The 24,366-nt window shown below is 37.0% G+C and overlaps 1 protein-coding gene across 1 annotated transcript in view; it reads right to left on the reverse strand.

Moving 5' to 3' along the window:
* Positions 1-23,283, reverse strand: part of PLD5 (phospholipase D family member 5) — a 120,566-nt gene extending 97,283 nt beyond the window's left edge. Inside the window, exons 1-2 of the mRNA XM_059843280.1 lie at positions 23,188-23,283; positions 22,315-22,485 (exon numbers count right to left, since the gene is read on the reverse strand). Coding sequence (XP_059699263.1) covers positions 22,315-22,485; positions 23,188-23,283 — 267 coding nt within the window. The remainder of the gene's footprint in view (positions 1-22,314; positions 22,486-23,187) is intronic.
* Between the last annotated feature and the right edge of the window lie 1,083 nt (positions 23,284-24,366).

A 24,366-nucleotide genomic window follows, 5' to 3' on the forward strand; every position in this document is an offset into this window, starting at 1 on the left:
GAGACTCTGAAACTTCTACATAAGATCTAAATTTCTTTGAAGACCTTACTGCAAGAGTTGTCAACATGAAACACACCTCAAGATGAAAACACTCTCAAAACTGTCCTTCATGTATCACCTTGAGATGTATTTTAAATCTCTCAGACACTGCTTAATAATTCATGTCACAAATAATATTCATAATTTAAACTGCTTTCTGTTTGTACCACAAGGAAAGCATTATGCATTAAAATAATGACTCCTACATTAACTAAGTATTTTCTGATTGCAGCTCACAGGTAAAGTACACACTTGGGATGGCACTTAAAAGTTTTGTTGTGTTTGGTTGAAATAAAACATGTCATTGTAAGAAGACTGAAAAGCCAAGTCTTTTTTTTCTATTGCTACAAAAAGTACCTGACACTGACATTGTCGCTATGACTGTCACAGCCACTCAGACACTTTGGGAAGTCCTTGCCCCACAATATCTATAATATAATGAACACAGATAATAAAATGAACAGATGACAAATGGGATTCAAGGAAACAATGGGAAACTGTTGCACAGTATGATAGGCAATGCCTTCCAAATCTCAGATTAAATATTAAAACAAGGCATATCACTGCCTTATGAAATCTTGCAGCAATAAATCAGAGCGCCCTAGATAAATGTGAAACCTCCTAAAGACAGTCTGTTGACATGCAATTCACACAGCTGCATAAAGTATATTCTATTCTGAAACCAAATGTTCAAACAAATATACTGTGCAGTTTCCTACTGAAGTAAATTTAAACAAGACCACACCTAAATATAAAAACATCAATTTCTAACTTCTGTTGCAATAGTAATTTTCTAATTTTCATTATTGCTCCATAATTAAAATGTCACATAGAGGAAAAGGCCTCATAAAGTAATGGGAAAGTGGGAAAGCATGAAAAATGTAAGGGAAAGGAAACAACGTCATGCTTGCAGCTGATAACCAATTTCACAGTATTTCCATTGTTCCTGATATTTTGTTTAAGAGGCAATAAGTTTCAGAGTAATAAGGACATTTTCCCACACACCTAAAGAAAAGGTCTAACTCTTTTTTTAAATAAAAAAAAAAAATTCCAATACTTTCCAGCTAGTGCACTTCTCCGGAAAAACATGCTCATGTTTCATTTCAGAATAAATCAGATATAAACATTTTATTTCAGTCCATGAAAATACAAAACACAGCAAACAACTTCTTCAGACAAACAGGAAAAACTCATCCGAAATTTAGTGACAAATGTAGCCTTTAACAGTAACACCAAATGTGTGGTTCAGGTTATAAGCATATTTTAAATATAATGCATATTAGACACTTTTACACATTTCAAATATATGTTTAAATTTGTATTTCTATTATATTAACTAAAATATTACCAAAATGCAGCATAAGAAAATGCTCTTCAGCCATAACAAAGCCAACTCATGAAAGAAATAAATTTGGAAACTTTTTTTTTTTCCTGCTGCTAGGTAGAATCATGCCAACATTTGAAAAGAGTTGTAAACTACTGCACCTGGGTGTCCAGAACTAAGGCTGCACAGTGGGACTTAGGAGAAAATCATTCAACACTCTCATTGCCTCATACTACTAGCAAGAAAAACTAAGAAGTGCCAAAGAAAAGTAGGTATTCAGATCTGGAACACTGCTGTATGCCACTTCTTCATCAGGACACTTCAGATCGCTGTTAGGATGCCATTGTCTCACACAGTTTTTTTGCAGTACTGCCAGTGTACTCACAGAAATGTTTTAATGCATCTTCCTCCTGCATTATCACCATGGCAGCAAGGCAGCAAAGCTACTCCCATAACCAGCAAACCAAAAAGAGCCTGGGCTTGTTTTCTAGTCCCTAGGAGCAGGGGATGTGACCCAGCAGAGCTCACAACCATCGGGCTCTTTTTCCTCCCAAATCAGGCTAACTGCCATCTTTCTACACAATGGGACTAATTTTGAGTTACTCTGGATAAATTTGCAGCACAAGCATCCTAGCTGCCACATGGTGTGAAAGACTTCGTGCTATTGCTCCAGGGAGTAACTCCCATCTTCTTGTCACGCTGCCATGCAAGCTGCACAACAACCACGGAGAGTAGTGGGATCACTGGATCAGCAGGGACTGCATCAGCCTTCGAGGCTGGGCCAGTAGTAGTCATGGAGATAGCAGGCAATGCTTCACTGAAAGGTGGCCACAGTGTAGGAAGTCATAACACACCTCTGGAAACCTCTCAGCCTGCTTAGAGCTTGAAGGCCAAATCAATATAAAATCTACAGAGTACCAAAAATAATATGGTATCACAGGAAGGATGGGGTGTGGGGGAAAAAGGGCAGCTGCAACAGATGCTTAAAGTTAAATACCAGGAAATCTTTTGGCAGCAGTTTCTAGGAGGTCAAAATAATTCTGAATGGATCCTCCTAATCTAACATTAATTTCCATTCCACATAATTTTGGGGAACATATTCAAGGTTTCCTGACTTGTGTGTTGCAGCTGAAAACTGAATGAAGTTTAAACCCCTGTTCTTTCATGGATACAGCTTGTCAAGCTCTGCAGTTTGTGAGTACTGCTCACTGTGAGCAGCACAAGCTTGGTACCATTAGTAAGAACACTGCTATCCTACCAGCACTAAAATAAAAACAGAACCACACAAACCTATCTTACTGCTCTTATTTCACAGATCCTTTATATTATGCAGTTTTCTTTGACAACTATAATGGATTAATTATCTCACTTTTTCCTAAGCACCAGCTTAACAGTATGGTTACAAATAGCAAAGGGAACCTTTTAAATCAACATTCAAAAACCCCCCTGTGACTACAGTAATTTTTCTTTGAACCAAGGATAGCACAAAATAGTAAATAAAATAAAGCAAAAATTCCAAGTTTGTGATTCTCCTAACTCTACATTTTCAGCCACAGGTCTGAAGGGTCAAGTAAAGACGAGTCAGAAAAAAAATTAAAGAGAGTAAAGACGATTTTAAAAAGTTTCACAGATCATGTTGAACTTATTACTGCTGAGTGGCAGGTTTTTCATTGCTTTTAAATCTATATATTACATAATAAATTAATGTTTGGAAAATGTTTGCATTAAAATTCATATTTATACTAGAAAAGAAAGAATAAAACTCAGCTACTTGCATCAAACAAGCCTTCTAAAACTTATGCAATCCATCTGTCCATATACATAGTTAATTTGTACAAATATTAATTCCAACAGATATTTGTTTAGCCTGTCCTCAAAAATCCAGAGTTCAAAGAGATCCTGTAGTCTTTTCAGGCAACCCCATCCCATTTCCAAGCACTTGACTGATGCCTAACTTAAATCTCTTATGCTGCAACAACTCTTTTTTCCCATCCTGTACTCATGGAAAACAGTGAACAGAGCATTTCATTCTCTCTTTTACATATTCAAAGGCTGCTATAGATGCTAAGAGGCCCTGGGCCAGACTCCCTACAAGTTTGACTGTACTGATGAGCAAGCCCAGAAATTCTGTTGCATGAGAGAAAGATTTGTTCAGGGCTTAAGGAAGATTGGAAGGAAACTCCTGCAGGAACAAAGACTATCAAAAATACTGTGAGTAAAATGTGTTTCTTTCACCTGGTTCAACTAGCTTAAACAATACCTAAGTTAAAATAAATCCACCAAAACACTGCATTACTAAAACAAAGCATGGGAATATTTTCATGGTGTTATACCTCTAGGGAGAGCGTGAGAAGAAAAGCCAAAAGCTGCACAATGGTTATTCAGTACAGTACTATTCAGACTAAAGTTTAATCTGGGAAGGACCTGCTTGTTTATTATTAAGACAAAGGAAAGCCTGTGTCAATTAAGCTTATCAGAACCTGTGATACCCATGCAGAATTGAGAATAAGAGCAAGAAAAAGGCCTCCATCTTTACTGCACTCACATAGCTCAAAAGCTGTTAAGAACACTTCACTGGCTCCCGAAGCTTTCAGTTTTGTCACAAACAACAGGCATTTCTTTGAGACTGAGATTTTAATCAGGAATTTATTCTTCCTCCAATGCAGTACCAGAATGTCTTCTCCCCAAAAAGGAGCCATGAAATTGTAATGCTGCATCTACTGTTAAAACTGACTACATAACAAAACATGTCATGGCTTTGAACTTGTGCTTCATTTTTTCATACCTACTTACAGACTGAAGAAGGCAATACTTACACACCACACCAATTCAGGCTCTAAGAGACAGGCTTTCACATCTTTGGTCATTTCATTAGTCTGCTCTTTCCTGCAACACACGTGGGCACAAATGTGACAACAAAAGCACTCATCTGAAACACGTAACTGCTCAACAGCACTTAAAGAGCTGTTTGTGAGTCAGTTTCTATGGGGTGCTGCAGTACACCTGCCAAAGACAGCAAGGAACTGGACTTGAAGAATTAGCAATCATTCCTGATTACCCTTGGTCATGTGTGTTTATTAGAGAAAAACATTACTATAGATACTATTTCCCCTTAATCTGGAATCTGCATACACTAATAATCTTCATTGCAGCCTTGAATCTCCCAGCCGGTATGATTAATGCCAATCAACACTTAAAATCCTCTTTAAAAGGAACAGATTGTTAAGGTAAGTTATTTTAAATTGGCTGAACCTAGTTAGTTTCATCCTTGGATATTTAAGGTAGTGGCTGAAACTAACAGAGAACCTTTAGGACTCACCCCTGAGAACTCATAAGCCTGAGTGAAGTATCAGCAGCCTGGAAAAAGTAAAAGACAGTAGAAGTCGGGAAACAATGAGCTAGTTATTCTAGCTTCAGTCTCTAGAAAATATGTAGATATCTAGAAGGTAAGAAGCTTTGTCATGCAAAAGTCACATTGATCAAGTCTGATTTCTATCTTTCCTAGTCACAAGCCCTATTGTCCTGCTGGAGAAGCTGAAAATAATGTATACTCTCACCTTTATTAAAAGCTTTCTAACAAACCACAGCAACTTTGTCCAGATTATCACAGGAAAGGTGTAAAGCTGGTTGAAAAATGAAGTTCATTGAAAAAATGGGAGGACATTTTAGAATGGATTCTGCATTTTGAATGGATCCAGAGGATTCTGCTTTTAACTGGTTTTGCTCATGTCTCCTTTAACAATCAAAATTCTGGAACAGAAATGAAAAGTTCTTATTAAGTTTTCAATCAAAACCAAAGCAGTACAAATTGAAGACCAGGTTAAAATTTAAAAATGTTCTTGACTCTTTAGAGAGTATGTCAAAAAAACCAGGATAAATTTCAATAAAGGAAAAGAGCTACAAGCAGGTAGGACCAAGCAGTTGCACATATATAGGAACTGAGAAACCACTAGGAAAAAGAATAACCACAACTATTAACAGGCTGGAACAGATGTTTTAGGAAGACAGACCAAAAAAGGGTAGGAGTGTATAGGTTGGAAAGAAGAAGAAATATGACCAAGGGGTACAATATCTACACATGAACATCAGGCATAGTGATGGCAGAATTCTCCACCAAGTACTACAATTCCAGAAACAGTGGATGTTTATTGAAACTTCAGGAGTTAAGATTCCAAAAGATAAAGTATTTTATGAAGATGATATTCAGCATCTGGAATTTGTTGCCAAGGGAGGCCGTAAAAGCAAACAGCAGCAGGAGGTTTAAAAAGAGATTAGACAAAGCTTTCAAAAATACAACCTCATCAGATGCTAGAGAAAACAGGCTGGGATGTGCCTCTGCTAGAGATGATGGGAAACATGGTAGGCACATGGTAGGCACACAGTACAGGACTAGACACACCATGAGTCCGAGCTGCAGAATGTATTTTCTACATTCTTAAATAGTTCCATTTTTCCACAGAAGGTATCAAGAGTTACAGCAGAGAACAACCTGGTCATGTTAAATCATGGCACATTCTGTTGACTTAGATCTCTACATCCTGCTATAGTGCCTGAACTGCATGCAAGGAAAAAATAATCCTTAGCCTCTACTTCAAGCTGGCATATTTTGTTTACCTTTCAAGACTGAATGCAGACAGTTTAAAGCAGAATCAACAGTAAATATTTAGTCCCATAGTTACCCAATGAAACAAGAGAATCACCAACTAATTCTCCAAAGAACACATCCTTTGATGTGTTTTCCAAGCAAACAAGAAGACACACTGTCCAGCAGTCTCCCTGTCTGCCCAGCTTCTTTTGAATCTGTATTTGATTTATGTAGAAAGATTAATATAATTATCTCAAAAATTTTAGAAGATCCAAATGCAAGATTTCTTGGCTGAGAAAGACACAATTAAGTGCCTCTACCAAGGGAAATACAGTCCAAAGCTTTGCTTTCCCGCACACCCAGGGCTCAGCAGAAAGCAGCCTCGTGGAACGGGGGTGGGAGGAATCCCTGCCCTGGGCGGGGGCTGTGGGCCCTGAGCACACACACAGTGAAGCAGCTGCCTTGGCTTCACTGCTCTCTGAACAAACCTTTGATCCAACAGCTCAGGCACATAACACATGGCCAGGCACAAGGCTATAAATAGAAAACCAATAAACTACTTTGAAAGAAATCCAAGGCTTTAGAGGTTACTTATCTGGACCTCCTCCACACAGGGTTCTATACTGCAGAAAGATATTAACATTCAGAACGTGACGTCTGTAAGACAAAAAGGTTTCCAGAACATAACCAACTAACCTCTGATGCAATTTGTCAACCAAAACTGGCATAAGAGAAGGGGTGAAAAGCCTGAGTACATTTAAGTGCTCATGTGCCATTTTCCCAAAATTGGGCCCTGACTTCACATCATGATATATCGACTCAGCCTTCAGCATAATGTACGACAGTATTATAATCTGGCAACGTCAAAAAAAGGCCATTGTCTACCCTAAAAATAACACTCTACTCAAATCTATTGTCTCCTGAAAAGAGAAAAAGAAAAAAGGTATTGAACAATCTGAACCTGGCCTGAACAGCCAATTCAGAAGATTATTAATACTTCATTAGTATGAAAAAACAGTGCGAGTAAGACTTCTATATTCCAATATCCCTCTGTGCATCTTTAAACCTGGACCCTCTAAGTAAGGACTCCTACCACAGCTAGCATTACAGCCATTACTTCACCAGGACAAAACCAAAGAAAAAAAGCACCAAAAAATTGTGTTCCACTTACAGTACTTTAATATATTACATCTTTTATGTACAGATAGACTTTCCATGTACAACTTTATTTCACAAATAAAATTAAAAACTAAACTCTTCAAAAATCAGATGAAACCCAGCAACTAATAACTGAGTAAACAAACATTTGGTCTATTATTTCCCTTCAAGAGTTGGATCCCATAAGGCAGTATTTTAAGAAAGAATGAAATTAATAACTACATGAAGATGCAAATCATTAATATATTGCAGAACAGTCCATTTACAATCAATTATAATCATCAGAGGACAGCTGGCAGGGGGGTATATAGCAGATGATAAAACGACTGGCCTAGAGTGTAGAAGTCAAATTTCTAGCAGAAAATGCTCTTTCAAATTTTACACCCTTTATGTATCTTTCTGGAGCCTACAGCATGCAAACCAAGCAGTCAGAAAGCCCTACTCTGAATTGTAGGCCTATTTCTCTCAACACCTAGTTTAATTTTGATGTTGACAGTCTTAACTCCTAATGAAAAACTAGACAGAAACATCAGAATCTATAAAAAATCAGAATCTTCCATGGACACAAAACAAGCAGTTGTAGTAACTTGCCATACTGCATCTGTTCCTAGCCAACAATTCTCTTGTTTTCAAAATCAACAGGCGGGGAAAAAATAGTCTACAGTAATACTCTATTTTCCATACTTGCATTCATCAAAATCACATTTTTGTACTAACCTTGACTCAAGAATTTCTTAAATCTCTTGTGGAATGAATTGTTTATTGTACATGCGCAACTTTTAATCTAAAGATTAGTTATATTTCTGTGAAAGTTAAATGGAACATTCTAAGTTAAAAAGAAGGCAGAAATTGTAATTTTTTTCTTAGTTGCTGGTTAAACATGCTCAAAACTTTTCCGTTTAGATAATTCAGACTAATTTTAAATGTCTCACCAGGAAGGGGAGGACATCCCACATTTGAAGTACTTGAAGCCATGTTTTTATTTCAAGTTTTATTTCAGCTTTTATTTTCATCTGGTCACTTCTGAATACAAAAGTAAGCTAGAACACAGAAGTGTCCATTGGCTACAATGATTCCAGATCATTGGGATTTCATCCCAATTCCTCTGGATCAGTCTAATACATATTGTTCTGGCAGCATAATTCTGCACCAAACTAGGCAGGACTGCAATAACTAAGACAGCTTTAGCTTTTCAGGGGAGGCTCCTAAAGGAGCTATAAGTGTTTTGAATGTTTAGAACATAACTGTTATAACAGCTATAAATATTCTAAATTTTAACAATAACCCTGTCATGCTATTAAGGCACATTCCAGCCTAGAGACAACCTGTTTAGATGGTAACATCCAGATATTCAGTATCTTTTATCAGGCTGAATACAGGACAGGAAGCATTTGAGAACAGAGGACAGGACAGTGTGCTCTGGCAAACCATGGCATTTACCATTGCAACATCAAAGAGTTTCAGACTCCCTGACAAAGGAGATCAGCAAAATGTTGGGCAGCTATTTTCTGAGCACATTATAAATAAGTTTTTATGTGTTAAGGAAAGAAAATCCAGTAAACCTAACAATATCAGTGGAAGCATGTCTGTGACAGATCACTCCATATCACTGAGGTAGCCAAAAAGCACCAAAACATCTCTGTGTGTCTTACCCACATGTTGTCATGTTTCCTGAAATCAGAGAGCATTTGTAATGTAGATTCTTTTTCCAGAACAGTTACTAATTTGTGTGTGTGTCTGTGTATATATCTATATTCTTAAATATGCATATTTATACACACAAATGGACATGTAATAATGACCATGAACACCCAACATAAATGTCTCTAAATCACAAAGAGAAATTAGAAGTAGCCAGTGCGAAGTAGCAGCATGAAGGCAGATCAGACTCTATACAGATGAATTCACTGATTTACACTAATTTACACTACAATTACATTACATTAAAATAGTCTAATTTACAAATGGCAATGCCTCTGTTATGTTCAAAGTTAACTATAACTTACTTTTTTATGATCAGTAACTAGGAAAAAATTCTAGTAATGTACTCAAGTAATGCAAGATGCTGATAGCACAGCTTCAACTACAAGTCACTTTCTTTCAAGAAAGTGTTTTATATAATAGTGCTACTAATAAAGCTTTAAGAGAAACTAAGTAAAATTTTAAAGCAATGAAGAAAGTTTATTCACAGTGTTTGCATAGGTCCTTTTTGTGGTGCATTAAATGATCATATGTACAGTCTGCTCAAGCTTCATGCATACAGCTTTGTTTTGCTAAGATACTTTCAAAATGAGACAAGACCAAAAATAAAAAGACTAAAAATAAAAAGTTGTGGCTACTGGCACATAGACTCCATCAGGGAAGCTGTTAGACAAAAATTTGAGCTTAAGTGCATTTCTGTAGGATTACAAATTCATCACTCTACCTGGAGCATGTGTTTTCTTATCCAAATTAATAAGGCAAAATACATTACATTAAAGCTTTTCAATGAGATTTTAGCATTTAATCTTGTGATTGGAAAAGGCTAAGAATCTATCTACCATCAATTACAGCATTATCACATTATGTTCCTATAAAGCAATAATTCTACAGTCAAAGGTAGGTGGTGCAACTGAACCTGAATGTAATAACAAATTTTTTTTACATAAATCACAAATTACCAGTTTCTCTTCCATAAAGTGTAAACAGCAAATTGAGACTATTTCAAATTCTTTTTTTTTTAAAAGTTTGCTTTCACTCATTCTGACAAGATACACTTAAAGAAAAAGTTTTATTAACTCTGTTATAAATTAACACAAGTTCAGGAAAAGAAATTATCTCATATGGGAAGCATTTAATTTTAGCTCATTCTGAATTTTTAACTACACTGCAAGTACATGTTGAACTAATAGGTTTGCCATCTGGCCAAGAAGTTAATTCCATTGTCACAAAGAGCACAACCAATGTGACATACACAATAGGAATATATATATTCTACTGTAAAGAGATATAAAGGAAAACAGAGGCTTATGATCTGCAGCTAATCAGAGATATAAAGGTAAACTAGTTAATTATAGTGATTAAATGTATCTGATCTATGCTTTCTTTCCTGTGAAAGACTCAAGAGGTAATTTAGGTACCATGGTTTTTATCTTACAGAATTCTGTATTTGAATTAAATGACAGTGTTCATACTGTATTTTAAGTAACTTCACTTGACTGAAATTTCCTTTACTGGCTGAGTGTTATGTAATATTATGAGTAAAGATGGGACTGCCATATTGACTTCAGCTTCCCTGAATCACAAGAAATGAACAAATATTTGAATATTTAAAAATACAATAAATTTATAAGCACACATATATACATATATATATAAGCACACAAATATATACCAAGCAAGCAAACAAAAAAGAGCACCAAGAGAAATAAAGACAAGAAACAAACAGCAGCAGGCATTTAAGACCTCCATCTTCTACTTCCCTCTCCCATACTCTCTTTCTGTGTGATATCTGTTCCAGATCTGTCCTCATTGTTGTGGAAGTATTTTTTCTACTCCTAGTGGAGTTGACACACACCATTATGGGTGGAGGAGATAAATGTAAGAGAATCAAGTTAACTGGGCAAAGTAAATTGTTCCTGGATGGTTTCTTTTTTTCACTTTTTCAGCTATATTCATCTTTCCCCCTTTCCCTCTTGCACCAAACAGCAAAAAATAATTCATCGCTGTCATTGTCTCACTCCAACTAACAAGTCCCCACTCTACTCTGCCACCTTACATGTTTCTGCCCTCATACAGTGCAGACAAAAGCTACACAACATGGACACCAGGTTTCAGAACCTGCAGAAGATAACAGGTATCTTGTGGGGAGAACAAAAAAATCAGCATCAGCAGGATCTAGTTCTGAAGGATCAAAGAGATTATTTTTCTAGAGAGAGCTGCATCCAGGTTCCTGTAGCAGCAGAGTGAAAACTACTGTACCCTGATTAACTTTTCACCTCTCACTGGAATTACCAGATACCTCTTCTACCAGCAGCAATGCTCCCCACTGTCTGCCGTTCCTGTGCTGCCTTATCTCCATATTAATAAGGTCAGACTCCTTCTGGAATGTTGAGATATCAAGGTGTCCTGATTTATGGCACTTTGTCAGGTTTTATTTCAGAGCTTGTTTTTCTCATTTGCTACCTTTGTGGAAAAGGCTTTGTCCTACTCTTTTCTTTGTTTGATATATTACTATAGCATTCTACTGAATTGGGCTCATTGCCTATTGTTCCACTATCAAGCCAAAATATTTATTTTCATTTTCTTAGTCTGTTTATAGAATAAATAAAATAATTTTTAAAAATAAAAATCTCCTCAACAAGATATATAAGGACAATCTATCAACATTATAACTGACTGGGCAGACATAAAAAATGTTAACTTGGCTTCCTATGTTTTCTATTTGTCCTTCAATGTTTTTTGCATTCAAGTAATCGAAAAACTAGATAAAATAGAGCCCAGTTATGTAAAACACTTCCCATTACTCGGTGGCAGAGAATATCTTTTCCTCATCTCACCTTCAAATATCATGACATCTGACTTGAAAATGTCTGGAAGAACTCCTCCTTTGTATTACATAATGTTTAAGTCAACCTATGAATTTAGAAGCTATTCAGAAGGAAAACTATGAACACACATGGATATATTTACATGTGCAGCCATGACCACAAAAGTCTCAGTTCAATAGGAAGACAATCTTAGAGATTAAATATTATATCCAATATACATTATTGGTTAAAAATAAATTAATTAAAATATCTATCCAGGGAGATGGCTGTTTCCATGAAAACCAAAAAACATTCTGGCCTAGCTGAATCTGTGTCTAGTTTTATAATTGTTTTAAAGTAGGCAATCACTACAGATTTTTTTAATGATTGCCAATTTGGAATTTTAATTATTCTGTAAAATAAAACATGGGATGAAGGTACAGTGAAATTCTGTCTTCTTATTCTCAGTTCTGTAGCAGAGAATCCCAAAAAAAGTAAAAAGAGTGAGAGAGATGAAGATGAACCTTGAATATGAAACAGCCACACAGTAATTTGACATGGTGGTGGTAGAAATCCCTCAGTGAGGTATCAACGCTCCTGAAAGCAGAGGAGGTGCATTGCACCTCACCAACAGAGATGTTGATGGACCAGACAGAGTTCCAAGAAAGAGTGACTGCATGCCAGAGAGTGCCACTAACCATTATCACCTTTCATCCTACTCTGAAGTCCAATATCTCTCTGGTGCCGGTGTTTTATCCCCTCCCTTTCTTTTTTGACAACGAACTTTTTTGGGAATACTTTCTCAGGAAGAAAAGAAACTAAATTTTCTGGAAAAAAGCCTCTTATGGCAGGCTATCAACTGATGAAAATTGTTATGGGCACAGGTCTGTCTTACAGTACCTTACAAGCCCTTTCTAAACTGAAAAATAAAGTGCAGCTTAAGCTTTCAATACAGTATCAGGCCTTAACACAGCAAAACATCCAGAGAAAGGTAAAGAGATTTGTCTCTGAAATTTCAGTCTCAGGGTGACAGACTCATTCCCAATCTAGAAGTAGTAGCAACAATTTATTAGAAGCTCTCACTCAAGAAAGCAACCATTTTGTTAAGTCCTCTAAAATTTACACTGACATCTGCATTTATTTTGCCTGAAAAATCTGAATTTATTTATTTTAACTATCAGAAATGTTCATAAAATAATATTCAAAGAGGTCTCAAAATATGGAAGTTTCCCAGTTTCTCAGAGAGAAGCAAAATGGTGACCAATTTTTAGCACTTTGGAAGTTATTGGAGATATGCAGATCTTACACTGTTATATTAATTTGCATTTTAAGTTATTTCCTGAAAGCAGTAGCTGTGTAACACATGCATATTGTACTTAAAAAAAAAAAAGGTTATTCCTAATAATTTTTGCATCTGTTGCTTAAGGCTTAAATATATTCCATATGAATAAAAATCAATACAGTGTTTACTGTGTAAACTGTATTCTGGTAAAATAACCTACGAAATTCAAGTAAAATTGGGTCCATATTTGTTTTCTGAATGTGTAATATTTTAACAAGTATAATTTTAAGCAATGTACATAGATACTCTACTTTGCAAAAATAGCAAATTCAGATAGTATAAACTGGTAACATTTCCAGATTACTCTGTGCCACCATGTGTCCCTATACACACTTGTTGAGACAACAGTGATTCCCATAATTCTTCACACCCAGATTCCCTTGGTATAGGAAATGTAATTCTAATTGTTTTTCTTGGTTTCCTAGCTATTTATATTAAAAAAAAAATCTCCAGTGGAATAGACACATTAGGTATGTGCTTCTTCCACAGCACATTCAAAATAAACTATTCTTTTTTTTTTTTTAACATTTGAACAAGACAAAACAGACTTACTGCAGAAGCTATATGAAAGACCACACCTGCTCATATTATCAGCTGATTGATACTGCATGTTCATGTCTATATAGAGATTACTTTTTAATTACAGGAATTTATTCCCATATTAATCTATTTAGAGATTTGCACAAAAACAGTTACACAGCAAGCCTTGCCCCATAAACTAAAAAAAGTTTCATTTTGTGGACCAACATGCACTGAATGAACTACTGGTAGACATGCAAATCAATAGGTACCTTTGCTGGCATTTGTAAGAGATATGTATGTGCACACATATATGTCCTACAGAGCTTATTTCTGGGCAAATGTCATTGTATATCAAAAGCACATAATAGTTCCCAAACTTTCTTGGTCATTGAAACCTTGCCAGACATCAAGAGCTACAATGGAAACCCACAACTATTTTTTCTATCAAAAAATTGCAATTACAATGAAAGTCAAGTAAGCAGTAATCCTTAATACAGTTCAAGGGGTCAGCTATAGATCACTTACCATAACTTTTGTAAGTCATCAGCGCTGTCCAGACTACATCCTAACAAATTTTTCAGAGAGAACTTAATGATCTGGAGGCAAAATTCCTTCTTCTTGTAGTGGAGAGATATGGGGAAGATGCACAGACCTCACTACAACCTAACTCCCCAAACATACAGCAGAGCTGCTCAGAATACGTATTCTAAATAAACAGCAAAGGACCAAATTTTGTAGCTTTGACCTAAAGATGTGCATGTGCAATGCATTACAGACAGAAATGTCCACAAACACACTAAAATATTCTATCACCGAAAATGACACTTGCTTTGCAGTAAGCTCAGCACACTTGTTACTTTCAGTAAGGACCCACTGGGGAGAGGGTTGCCCTGAAAGGCTGTCTTTACCTACTAAATAGCCATCACGTTTGCTAGCACTCCCCAAGGCAGATTTAAGTCACAGTATGAGCCATGATCTATGACATTTCTCACATGCCCCATTTTTATACTGATGGCAAACTGCCCATCTGCTCCTGCCTTTCTTGGCTACCCACCTTTCTTTGGTATTGAATTTACCATTGGCCTTGAAAAAGCCTCTGTGTATAATAACAATTTTGCCATGTCTTTAAAAGGGACAAGGCTTAGCTCAACCTTCAGAAAGAATACAGTTGGATTTATATTGCAAAAGCCATAAATACACTATAAAAATGTGATAAATTTCCTTCAAATAATAAAACTGTAGAATTTCTTTTTCAGGGGCATTAAAATGCAGATTACAATCACATAAAAGTCACTCATTCAAAACAACCTTTTCAGGGGTGATATGCAATTCATTGTTCAAATTCTTTGCCTTTTCTCCTATCTACTCTATCTGTCTATGAAAATTCAAGTTTTCCCTATGGCCCTAAATGTAGAATTAGATACATGCCCAAGCTAAAACTCATCCATGTCATGAGCTCAAATTCAGATTTTGCCAAGGACATAAAACTGTGGCTATGATCTACCACATTCATTTTGCGACAGTCATATGTTACAGGCAGGTAGCACACTCAAAGCTCAAACACTTCTGTTTAACGTGGTTCTCTGCTAGACAAACTTCTTGATCCCATTTTGAGATTACACTAAATATATAAAGAAACACTATTAGATATGATGTAAATTCATCAGCTTGATTTATACTTTGAATACAAAAGACTTGATCAAAATTTAATTGATGCTTCAATTAAAGCATCAATTCAAGCATCTGGCATTTCATGGAATATTTAGATACTATCTCATTACATATTTATCCTATGACATATTACCAAGAATAGGCTTCAATTTCATTTTCCTTTGCTGCTAAGGCTTTCTAACATGTTTATAGCTTTGTCCCTTTCTTCTCTATACTCTTTAGGGAACTTTCCACAACACGCAAAAGTTCTAGATTTTGTTTTTCATATGACAACTTTGCTTCTGTTGGGGAAACACCAAATGGCAAAACAACTCCCTTTTCTGCTGGGACTGCAAGGCTCAATTTCTTTCTAAGCATTAGCTTTGCATTCAGCTGCTGAGCACTTTACTAAGTGAACAACCTGAACAATGAAGTGTTACAGTAACTTTTTCTGTTTGCACCTGTGTACTGCTATCATATAGGTACTGCTATAATAACCTTACAAAGTTCATGGACTTTCTTCAAAATTTGTGCTAATATAAACACGAACAGAATTCAGCCCTTGTTCTTTTTAGTTCCTTCATGGCTGCAACTTCTCTCCAGTTATTTAGTAAAGATGAAAACATTTAAATACATGTCATTCTGATCTATCTGCTTCTTGCATGGCTTTCAGCTCAATTCTTACATTAAAAAAAAACAATGGGTAAACTGGAAACTAACTAAGCTTGCTATTTCATGAACATGCTGTCTCAACTACATATTAATAATAAACTGAAGTAGCTTGCAAAAGGTTATTATAAAGCTTAGCAGTCCTGCCTGAGAAGCATATAAACTATTTTATTAAACATGAGGGGAAAAAATAATTAGTTTCCATCAAAGCCACAATAATTCAAACTAAAGGAAATTACCTAGCAATTTATAAATTCAATAAATATGCTCATGCTTATCCAGACATCCCTCCAAGGACATTGCATCTATTTGCTATATCTGCAAAAATTAATATATTCCCTTTCTGATGTTTTGTAGCTGTGCAAATTGCTTTGTAGATGGCAAGATTGGCAATTTATCTCTTTGCTACGTAAGAATGGGCTCAGAGACTGTAAATGATTACTTGACTAAAAGCATCTCAAGTTTTTTGGCTTGATGCAAGAATTTTCCAGTACTCTGTTCTCTGTTAGACTCTGAAGAATCACAAGCTGAAAGAAAGCACCAGAATAACCTTCTTGACTGAAATGAAGATCTACACATTTGAGAGAGAAAAGAAACTGTCTGAAGGTTAAACAAAAAACAAAACAACATTTAAAAAAAATACAAAAAAAAAGAAACTTCTTGAAAAAAATGGCAGTAATCTTCTTACTTTAGTTAATCACAGGACTGAACACAGCATGTGGTCCAACAGTTGTTTAAAAATATAACTAATGATTTGGATGGCACCCTTTCTGAAAAGCAAGCCCTGTCTCCTCTCCAGCCTCTATGCTGAGCTATCATAAAGCTCACAGGGCTAATTCAAGGAGGGTACCTAATGTGTAGACAAACCAAGCCACTCTGCTGTGGTAAGACAGGGAAGAGAATAGCCCTGCACCATCATTATTCAAAGAGCTGGAACATCTTTAGGGCAACACCAAAAAGCCATCAAAGTGAATTAATGTTCACCAGGATGATGGCATTCCAAAGGCAGTTTAGGATAATGAAGTCATTTAAGGCCATCTTTCTGAACAGTAATCTTGGCTTATTCTACAAAGTGATTAAAACTGAGATGGGAGGTAGCAGGCAGTCTGTAACAGCCAGTGCTGCTAAGAAAAAAAATCAAAAAATCTTTATTATTAATTTTTTCAAAGTACACACACAGGCAGAAAAATCAAGAATGTGGTTCCGGTATGTAAAATTAAAGGTTCCAAACCATCCTTTTCAGCCTCTCTGATAGAACAATGCTCTGTGGATTAGAATGAGACAGATCTATGGGATGAGGAGAAAAGAAAAGGAAGACAAAAGTTGGAGCTCACAACCTACAGTGATAAGACAAACAATATAACGAACTACTTTTAGAAAAGTGAAAAGATGAACACTATAAAAATACTACTGGTATTTGTTGCTGAATTTCCCTGAAAATGATACACTGACTTTCAGGCAAGTCTAGCAAAAGACCTAAAGCCACATGCTTGTATCCCCAAGGATGCCCAGGATGAGGGCTTCAGCTCTATCACAGGAACTACTGTAACTGTGCTCACTCTCCATGGCCTTGATGTTGGAGGACAGAGCATAATGAAGGGGAAAAAAAAAAAAAACTCCTGTCGTGGTGCATCTGATATTCAAAGAATTCTTCCATAAGGAAGCTATGCTCAAATTTCTTTTATCTATTTTCCTCTGTTTATCTGTGTCTGGTATACCTCTATAAATATACCTTCAGAAGGTATCCCTTCATAAGTGTCTGGCACACCCAAGGAATAAATTCCAATCTTTTCATTTAACAGTCACAGTATATTTTGCTATTTCTTCTGCAATGTTATTATCTTTGCTACCACTCACTGATTCTCCCTCAATTCTAGCAAGTTCCCTGTCTCATCTCTGAAAAGATATCTTTGCACAGGAGAATAAAGTTGCATTGAGGCTTTGTAGCTTGCCTCAACACCTTCACTCAAATAGCCTGGAAGGCTTCAGTATGTTCTACAAAAATCTTTTGACTGCTGTCAGAAGTGTCAGAAAACAACATCAAAGTCCCCTAAGAATACAGGACAGTGCCAAAACAAGAGGAGTAGCATAAGCAATTTCCATCTACCATTTTAGATTGTCATTTTCAATAAACACCTGGAAACTTCCAATAGTTTCAGCATGTCCCAGTCCATGACCACAGCTCTTATGGCTCTTATTATTACTTATTCCATCTATAATAAAATAAAAAAACCTATGCAGCAGGGACACCTAATTCCAAAATACCAGTCCAATATCGAAACACTCTATGCTTCTTATAGTGCGGAAAAATGCACACAACATTTCAGATTTTATTTGCCTCAAAATTATTTTTAAACTATAACCATCTATGAGCAAGATGACAGATTTAGCATGTAAACTTATGGAAACATCAACTTAGTGTCTGGAGGTAAAAAAGGCAAGCTGAATTTACTAGAAAGAGAGCAGAACATCAAAGAAAATTTCTTCACATTGTGAATTTTTATACATTTGTGGACCCAAAACCTGAAAGTCACAAAGTTCTGGTTCACTCATTTAAAAAAATCACAGAACAACTGGAAGAGGTATAGAAATAGGTAAAAAGGACAATCAAAGCATAGAGTGTTTCTATATAAAGAAAGATTAAATAAACTGGTAATATTCAGCTTAGAAAAAGACACAACTAACAGAGGAATGTGACAGAACTATGAATTCATAAGCAGCATGGAAAAGATGACTATGAAACAGTTATTCACTGTCTCTTCCAATAAACACATTAGAGAGCATTAAATTAACTTTGTTGGCAAGCTTGGATGAACAAACAAAAAAGGGTACTCAAGGCATTGTTAAGCTGTAGAACCCCATGCCATGAGACACATAGGTGATAGAAGCTTACACAGATTTTGAAAGTGAGTATCTTTGGGTTTTCTCCATGGAATAAAGCCCTGGGAGCTAGTAAAGAGAAATGCCAACTCCAGGAACTGGAAATTACATGATTGGGTCCATATTCTCCCCGCTTTGCCAGGGTCCTGTCAAAGATAGGATACAAGGCTGGCCAGATGTTCAGCCTGAACAATACAGCTACTCTTGAGGTCCTTGGTACTCCTTTCCTGGAGAACAACTCTGGCTAAACATTCCAAGACTGTATTTCAGGGCATTACTGTTGTAAGACATACTGCCCACTCAATATTGGTAACACAGTCACTTATGGCAAAAAATACAAACACTGAATTTTCTAGAATTTGCATTCAAGAGCTTCAAGGAATGTAACAGAACATTTCAGGTCCCAGCCAGACCCCACAGCTCCTCCTACCAGCCCACCTTCCAGGAGCCCATGTCAGCTACCAGAGGTGTCAGTCCCTGCCCCAGCAGGGCTGGGCTCCAGCTCCCCACAGCCCTGCCCTGCCCTGGGCACTGCTGGGCCAGGGCTGCCTGCAGCACAGTGGGAGCACCAGGGCTGCCCCCCAGGTGCTCTCCTCCCTGGCTGGGCTGTGGGACGGGGTCAGGTCATTAGGCCCTGCCCTGACAGACCCCCACCAGTAAGAGCCCCATTCCTGCTGGACTCTGTTTCCCAGGGGTGCCCCTGGCACATGTGGCACCCTGGCCAGTGGGGCCCACTGCCCAAAGCAGCCTAGACCTCTCACAGCAAGGCAATGCAGTCACTGATCCCTCCAAATCTGCACCAGAGGAAACCCTCTTGCAGGCACAAGGGAGAGGTTACTGCACTGCACACAGGCTGTCATGGGTGACAGTGAGGTTTCTGCTGCTCCTGCTTTAGGGACCCAGAGATCTCACTGCTGAGTGATGACATGTAACCTGTCCTAATGTTTTAAGTGAAGAATGAGTGTACAATCTAATTCTGTAATCATTTGCCTTAAGCACATCAATGAAGTCACACTCTTTCCATGCCCTAAGATCGCAAAAAATGGCAAAAAATGTTTAGTTGAAATGTCTCGCATTTCTCACGATTTCAGAGTGTTCATTAGGTATCAGTGTGTTAAGCTTTTTGTCAGCCTGAAGTCTCACTGTCCAGGAGGCTTTCATGGAAATATCTTCTCCTAGCCTCCAGTATATCTATTCTGAAGAACATTTTCAAGATTACTTTCTTCCTGCACATCATTGTACAGTGAACATTAACTTGTCAGCTTTATCCAGTCACCATTACAAAGGAGATATAATACTTGCATAAAAATTAAAACTTAGGGCTGATCAGTAAATTTCATTCATGACATAGGAAGAGAAAGAAGACAGAGAAACTCCTTTACATAAATCTGTCAAAATTTAAGACTATTTGTATTTAATTTATGCCAAGTGTTGTATGAGTTCATTAAAGTTTATGACTTCAATAAAAACAACAGCAATTACCACATACAAACAGCACCAACCTGAATTTAACAAACTGGTTTAAATATTGAAAAATAAAGCTAGAATTAACACTGATGTAATGCACACAACATCTGATAATATATATCAAAGAAGAAATGGTATCAATCTAAATCCAGCTACTAATGTATTAGTAGTCCTAGCCTTCAGAGGAGGACACTTTTTCTTTATTATTGTACAAGACCTTGGAGCTCCCCAGTGCCACTCACTGCTACATGTTCTGTGCCAATACTCAGCTTCCAGATAGCAAATACATTAGATTCATGAAGACAGCAGACTGATTTTCTCCTTGCTTTCTACTTTAAGAATTAAGTTTATTGAGAAAAAGTAGTGCTTGTCCACCATAAGAACAGCTCTTATGTCCATGGATTTATGTGATTTCATATATAAACCTTTCATATAAACACAAGCAGCGATGCAAAAGAGTCTCAATAACTGCATACACAAAGGTACCGTGTACTTTGGCTACATGGCCTGCTCTTCTTTCCCAAACAATAACAGAAGATAAATTAATCTTGGCAGTATCCCACAGCCACCTGAGAAGTCTCTATTATCTCTATTTTGCCTATAACACACATTTTACAAACTCAGTTTTTGCTCTTTTTGAACAGATTCTGATTACAACAAAAGGAAGAGACACTCATCTCTACTGGGAAAGAAAAGTTAAAAGGATAGGTTCCAAGTTTCTTAAGTTGGTGTAATTATGAAAGGCTTGTAAATGTCTCAGCAAACAGGGCAAAACATACACTCAATGTCAGTGGGCAAAGCAAGTTTTACTGAAATTAATGGAACTGGCACAAAATTCACTATGTCAATATCATTAAAGTGAATGAAAAAGATCTGCTAGTCCCACTGGAAACTTGACAAGGCTGTAATTGATCCAAGTTCCTACTAAACAGAATTAGCAACTAATAAACTGCCTAGGGAAGAAAACTGTCATCACCATCTTATGGCTTCATAAAATGTGTCTGTTGATGATTGACCAACACAGAGGAGAAATAAAGACACGAAATCCATTGCAGATGGGCAGTTTCTGGCTATTTCTTAAGCCAAACTCAACAAAGCAAAGAAAATATTCTAGACTATTCTGCATTTTTTCAGCAATTCCATGCTCTAAATCTAGTCCCTTTTTTCCTTGTTCAGGTATGAGGAGTATTTAGAGTAGGCAAACCAGTCAGCAGTAAAAATATACAATCTACATCACTTCTGTGAATAATTCAGAGTTTACCTGGCCACAGTTATAGAATCAGAGAACCAACTATGTAAAAAATGAAGCTATTTAAACAGGAGAAAAGTAAATTTAAATTTAAAAATCAGTTGTGCATGCGTGCAAAAGGGGGTTTATTAGGTTTCAAAAAAGAAACATTTTAGTGTTATGAAGCAGGATCACAATTCTAATTTATTAATACATTCTAATGTGTCCACAACAGAACCATATTCTTTATACCTTCAAATGCAAACTCACTCTCTAGTTCTTTTCTGGATTACTGATTTCTAAAACTTAAGAACAATATGTAGGCTTCAAGAAAGCAAAGCATAGTGCTCTTTGCCTGCTAAAATATTGATTCTTCAGGTAGGAATTATATAGTCTAATTGAGATGATGAGTGAGATGTGTTCCATTTTCACCTATGCACTGTCCCTACTTCATTTAAAGGAGAGCAGCATGTATGAGACCAATGCTGACAGCACAGTTAGAGTTATATAAATGAACCATGAATTTCTTAGAGTAACATTAAAAGCAGCAATGAATCTTGGACTTAGATGCTGAAAAGGCTCATTAGTTTAGAGCACCAGTAATTTAAGCATCTTTGTTTTACAGTCTGCAGAAGGAAAACCAGTAGAATTTCCATCTGTTTCTCAGACTGCTAGCATAGTCTGACACAAAAAGCTATGAGAAATGATTCTGTAAGTCAAAACAGCATTCAGAGAACACAAGTACCCCAAGTGACTTTCATGACCAGAGAGAAAATTCCAGTGTTTTCTTTTGTGCTTTCTCATTCTTAACATACTGCAATTTTCATTTCTGCCTAGTAATACTCTCGCCTTTGCAAGCCCAATCACAGATTCCTTGCCAAATCAAAGTCTGCAAAACTCTCCCTCACAGCAGACAACGTCTTTCACCCCAAAAGTCCAAACCTCACGGTTAGCTTTCAAGCAAGCAGCTCCTTGAATTGGTTCATTACAAGTGATAGCATTGGCTGGAGGAAAAGACTTGAGGGATGGCAGCAACATGAGCCTGGACTGGATCATTTCAGCTGCTTTGAGTGGAGGTGGTCTTGACACATTTCTAGGAAACCTCTTGTGTAACTACAGAGAACAACAGTGATTATGAAGTATTGTAACTTTTTAAGCCAGATGCTTTATTTTGGATGATGTAAATGTCCTTCTGTATTTCCATTTTCAGTCATGGTAGAGCAAAGATTTCTTAAATTAAAAGATGTCATGGATACGTTAATTTTGTAATGCCTTGCTATTTTTGTTGAAACATTTGTGAATTCACATTGCTCACTAAAGAACAGCTGTATGATTCTGTGATCTTCCATGATTTTCAGGCTACTAGCTAAATGAACCAGGAGACCTGTAAACTACTTGGAAATCAAATACACAGTCCTGTGCTGAAAAGACTGACTGTCTTGGGTGATTTGTCTAGGAGCCCTGGGTGATTCACAGCGATCACAATTCATCTAATACATGTATCTCAGAAAAAGTCATCACCAAGACAAACTGAAGTAATGAACTGTATGTGCTAAAATCATCATTCTTAAAGGGAAACACAAGAAGACCCAGTCTTAATATTTTAAATTCCTCTATTTCCCACTTCCATGCAAATATCATTCCAGGAGTTTTTCTCGCAGGTTCAGCAGAACTCAGAACTCTTTAAAAATCCTTTTGTCTTGGCACTGAGCAAGAAAAACTCTGTTCAGTTCACGAGATCATCTGTCATCAGCGCTAACTGCAACACAGCAGGACTGAATTTGTAATCTTGACAATAGCTTACAGAATACATACGGGTTTTCCAAAGCTTGAGCTCATCCGATTTTTTAGCTGCCTGTTTTCTGTGCTAGAAGGAAAATACAGGCCATTTTTCCAACGACACTTGCACATTTTGGAGGCAAAGACCTGAACGTAAAAGGACCCTACCTCCTGCCTCCTGTCTCCACTCCCCCAAGAAAAGTTGTAGCACACTGAAAAAACAGCATGTGGAAGTTTGGACTGCCACTGTCTAGGGAGCACATATTCCGTGGGCAGGCAGACTATTTCATTTGCCAGAGCTGTCAAGCCAGCCCTTTCTACAAACACTAGCTTAAGACAAAAGAAAAGAAAAATTATAACAAAATGTTTTAAAAGCTACATGCAGAGGCCTGAAGCAAAGGCATAGTAATTAAGTGGTTTCCTGGGTAACGATGGGGCAAACTGATCAAATCTGCCTGCTTAAAATTTACATTTAGACATTTAAGAGTTGCACAACTTCCAGGTGTTCTGAGTTGCAGCTGTTTTGATTAACTGCACCTCTAGCAAAGCAAGCAAGTCAGTCGAGTTTTGGAAATATAAGTCAGTATCTTCCTCTTTTCCAGTTGTGACCACTATAACGTACAAAAAGGGCTCAATTTGCCAACACGTAGGCACCCCTAAACTGTCAGACTGAAGCTAAAGCAACCTTTCAAACAAAAAAAAAAAATCTGAACAATGTAAGACTCTTGATTTAAGCTTTGAGACTAGAGGCCTGCCTGCCTACCTAAACACAGGTATGAATCCAGTCCACTGTGAGAGAGTACATGACATTTTAGGACAGCTTAAAATCCAATTGTCTGATTTAGCGTGGCAGAAATCCAAAAATGAAGCTTGGAAAATTTCCTTTACCATCCCCTTCATTAGGTGTCTGCATTTCTTGAAAGGGACAACAGGGAAATAATGCAGGTGAAGTTGTTAATGCTAGACAGATCCACTGAAATCTTCCCCTCTCCATGAGGGAGTTCCTGTCCTGCCTTGCAAGCTTCCTATGAGTGCTCCACGTGCTTTATCAGTTTTTTTGCCTTCTGGCAATAAGTATTAGCTAGCATGAGATCTCTGTAATGAACTGTGCAGCAAGGATTTGAAGAATTACTTAGAAATTTTATTTACATGAAAATGAAATGCACACCCTAGCAGATGGGAGATTGTGAAAGACGGTTTGGACTATCTAAATCA

The sequence above is a fragment of the Haemorhous mexicanus genome, chromosome 3 (genome assembly GCF_027477595.1).
Source record: "Haemorhous mexicanus isolate bHaeMex1 chromosome 3, bHaeMex1.pri, whole genome shotgun sequence".
Classification (NCBI taxonomy): domain Eukaryota; kingdom Metazoa; phylum Chordata; class Aves; order Passeriformes; family Fringillidae; genus Haemorhous; species Haemorhous mexicanus.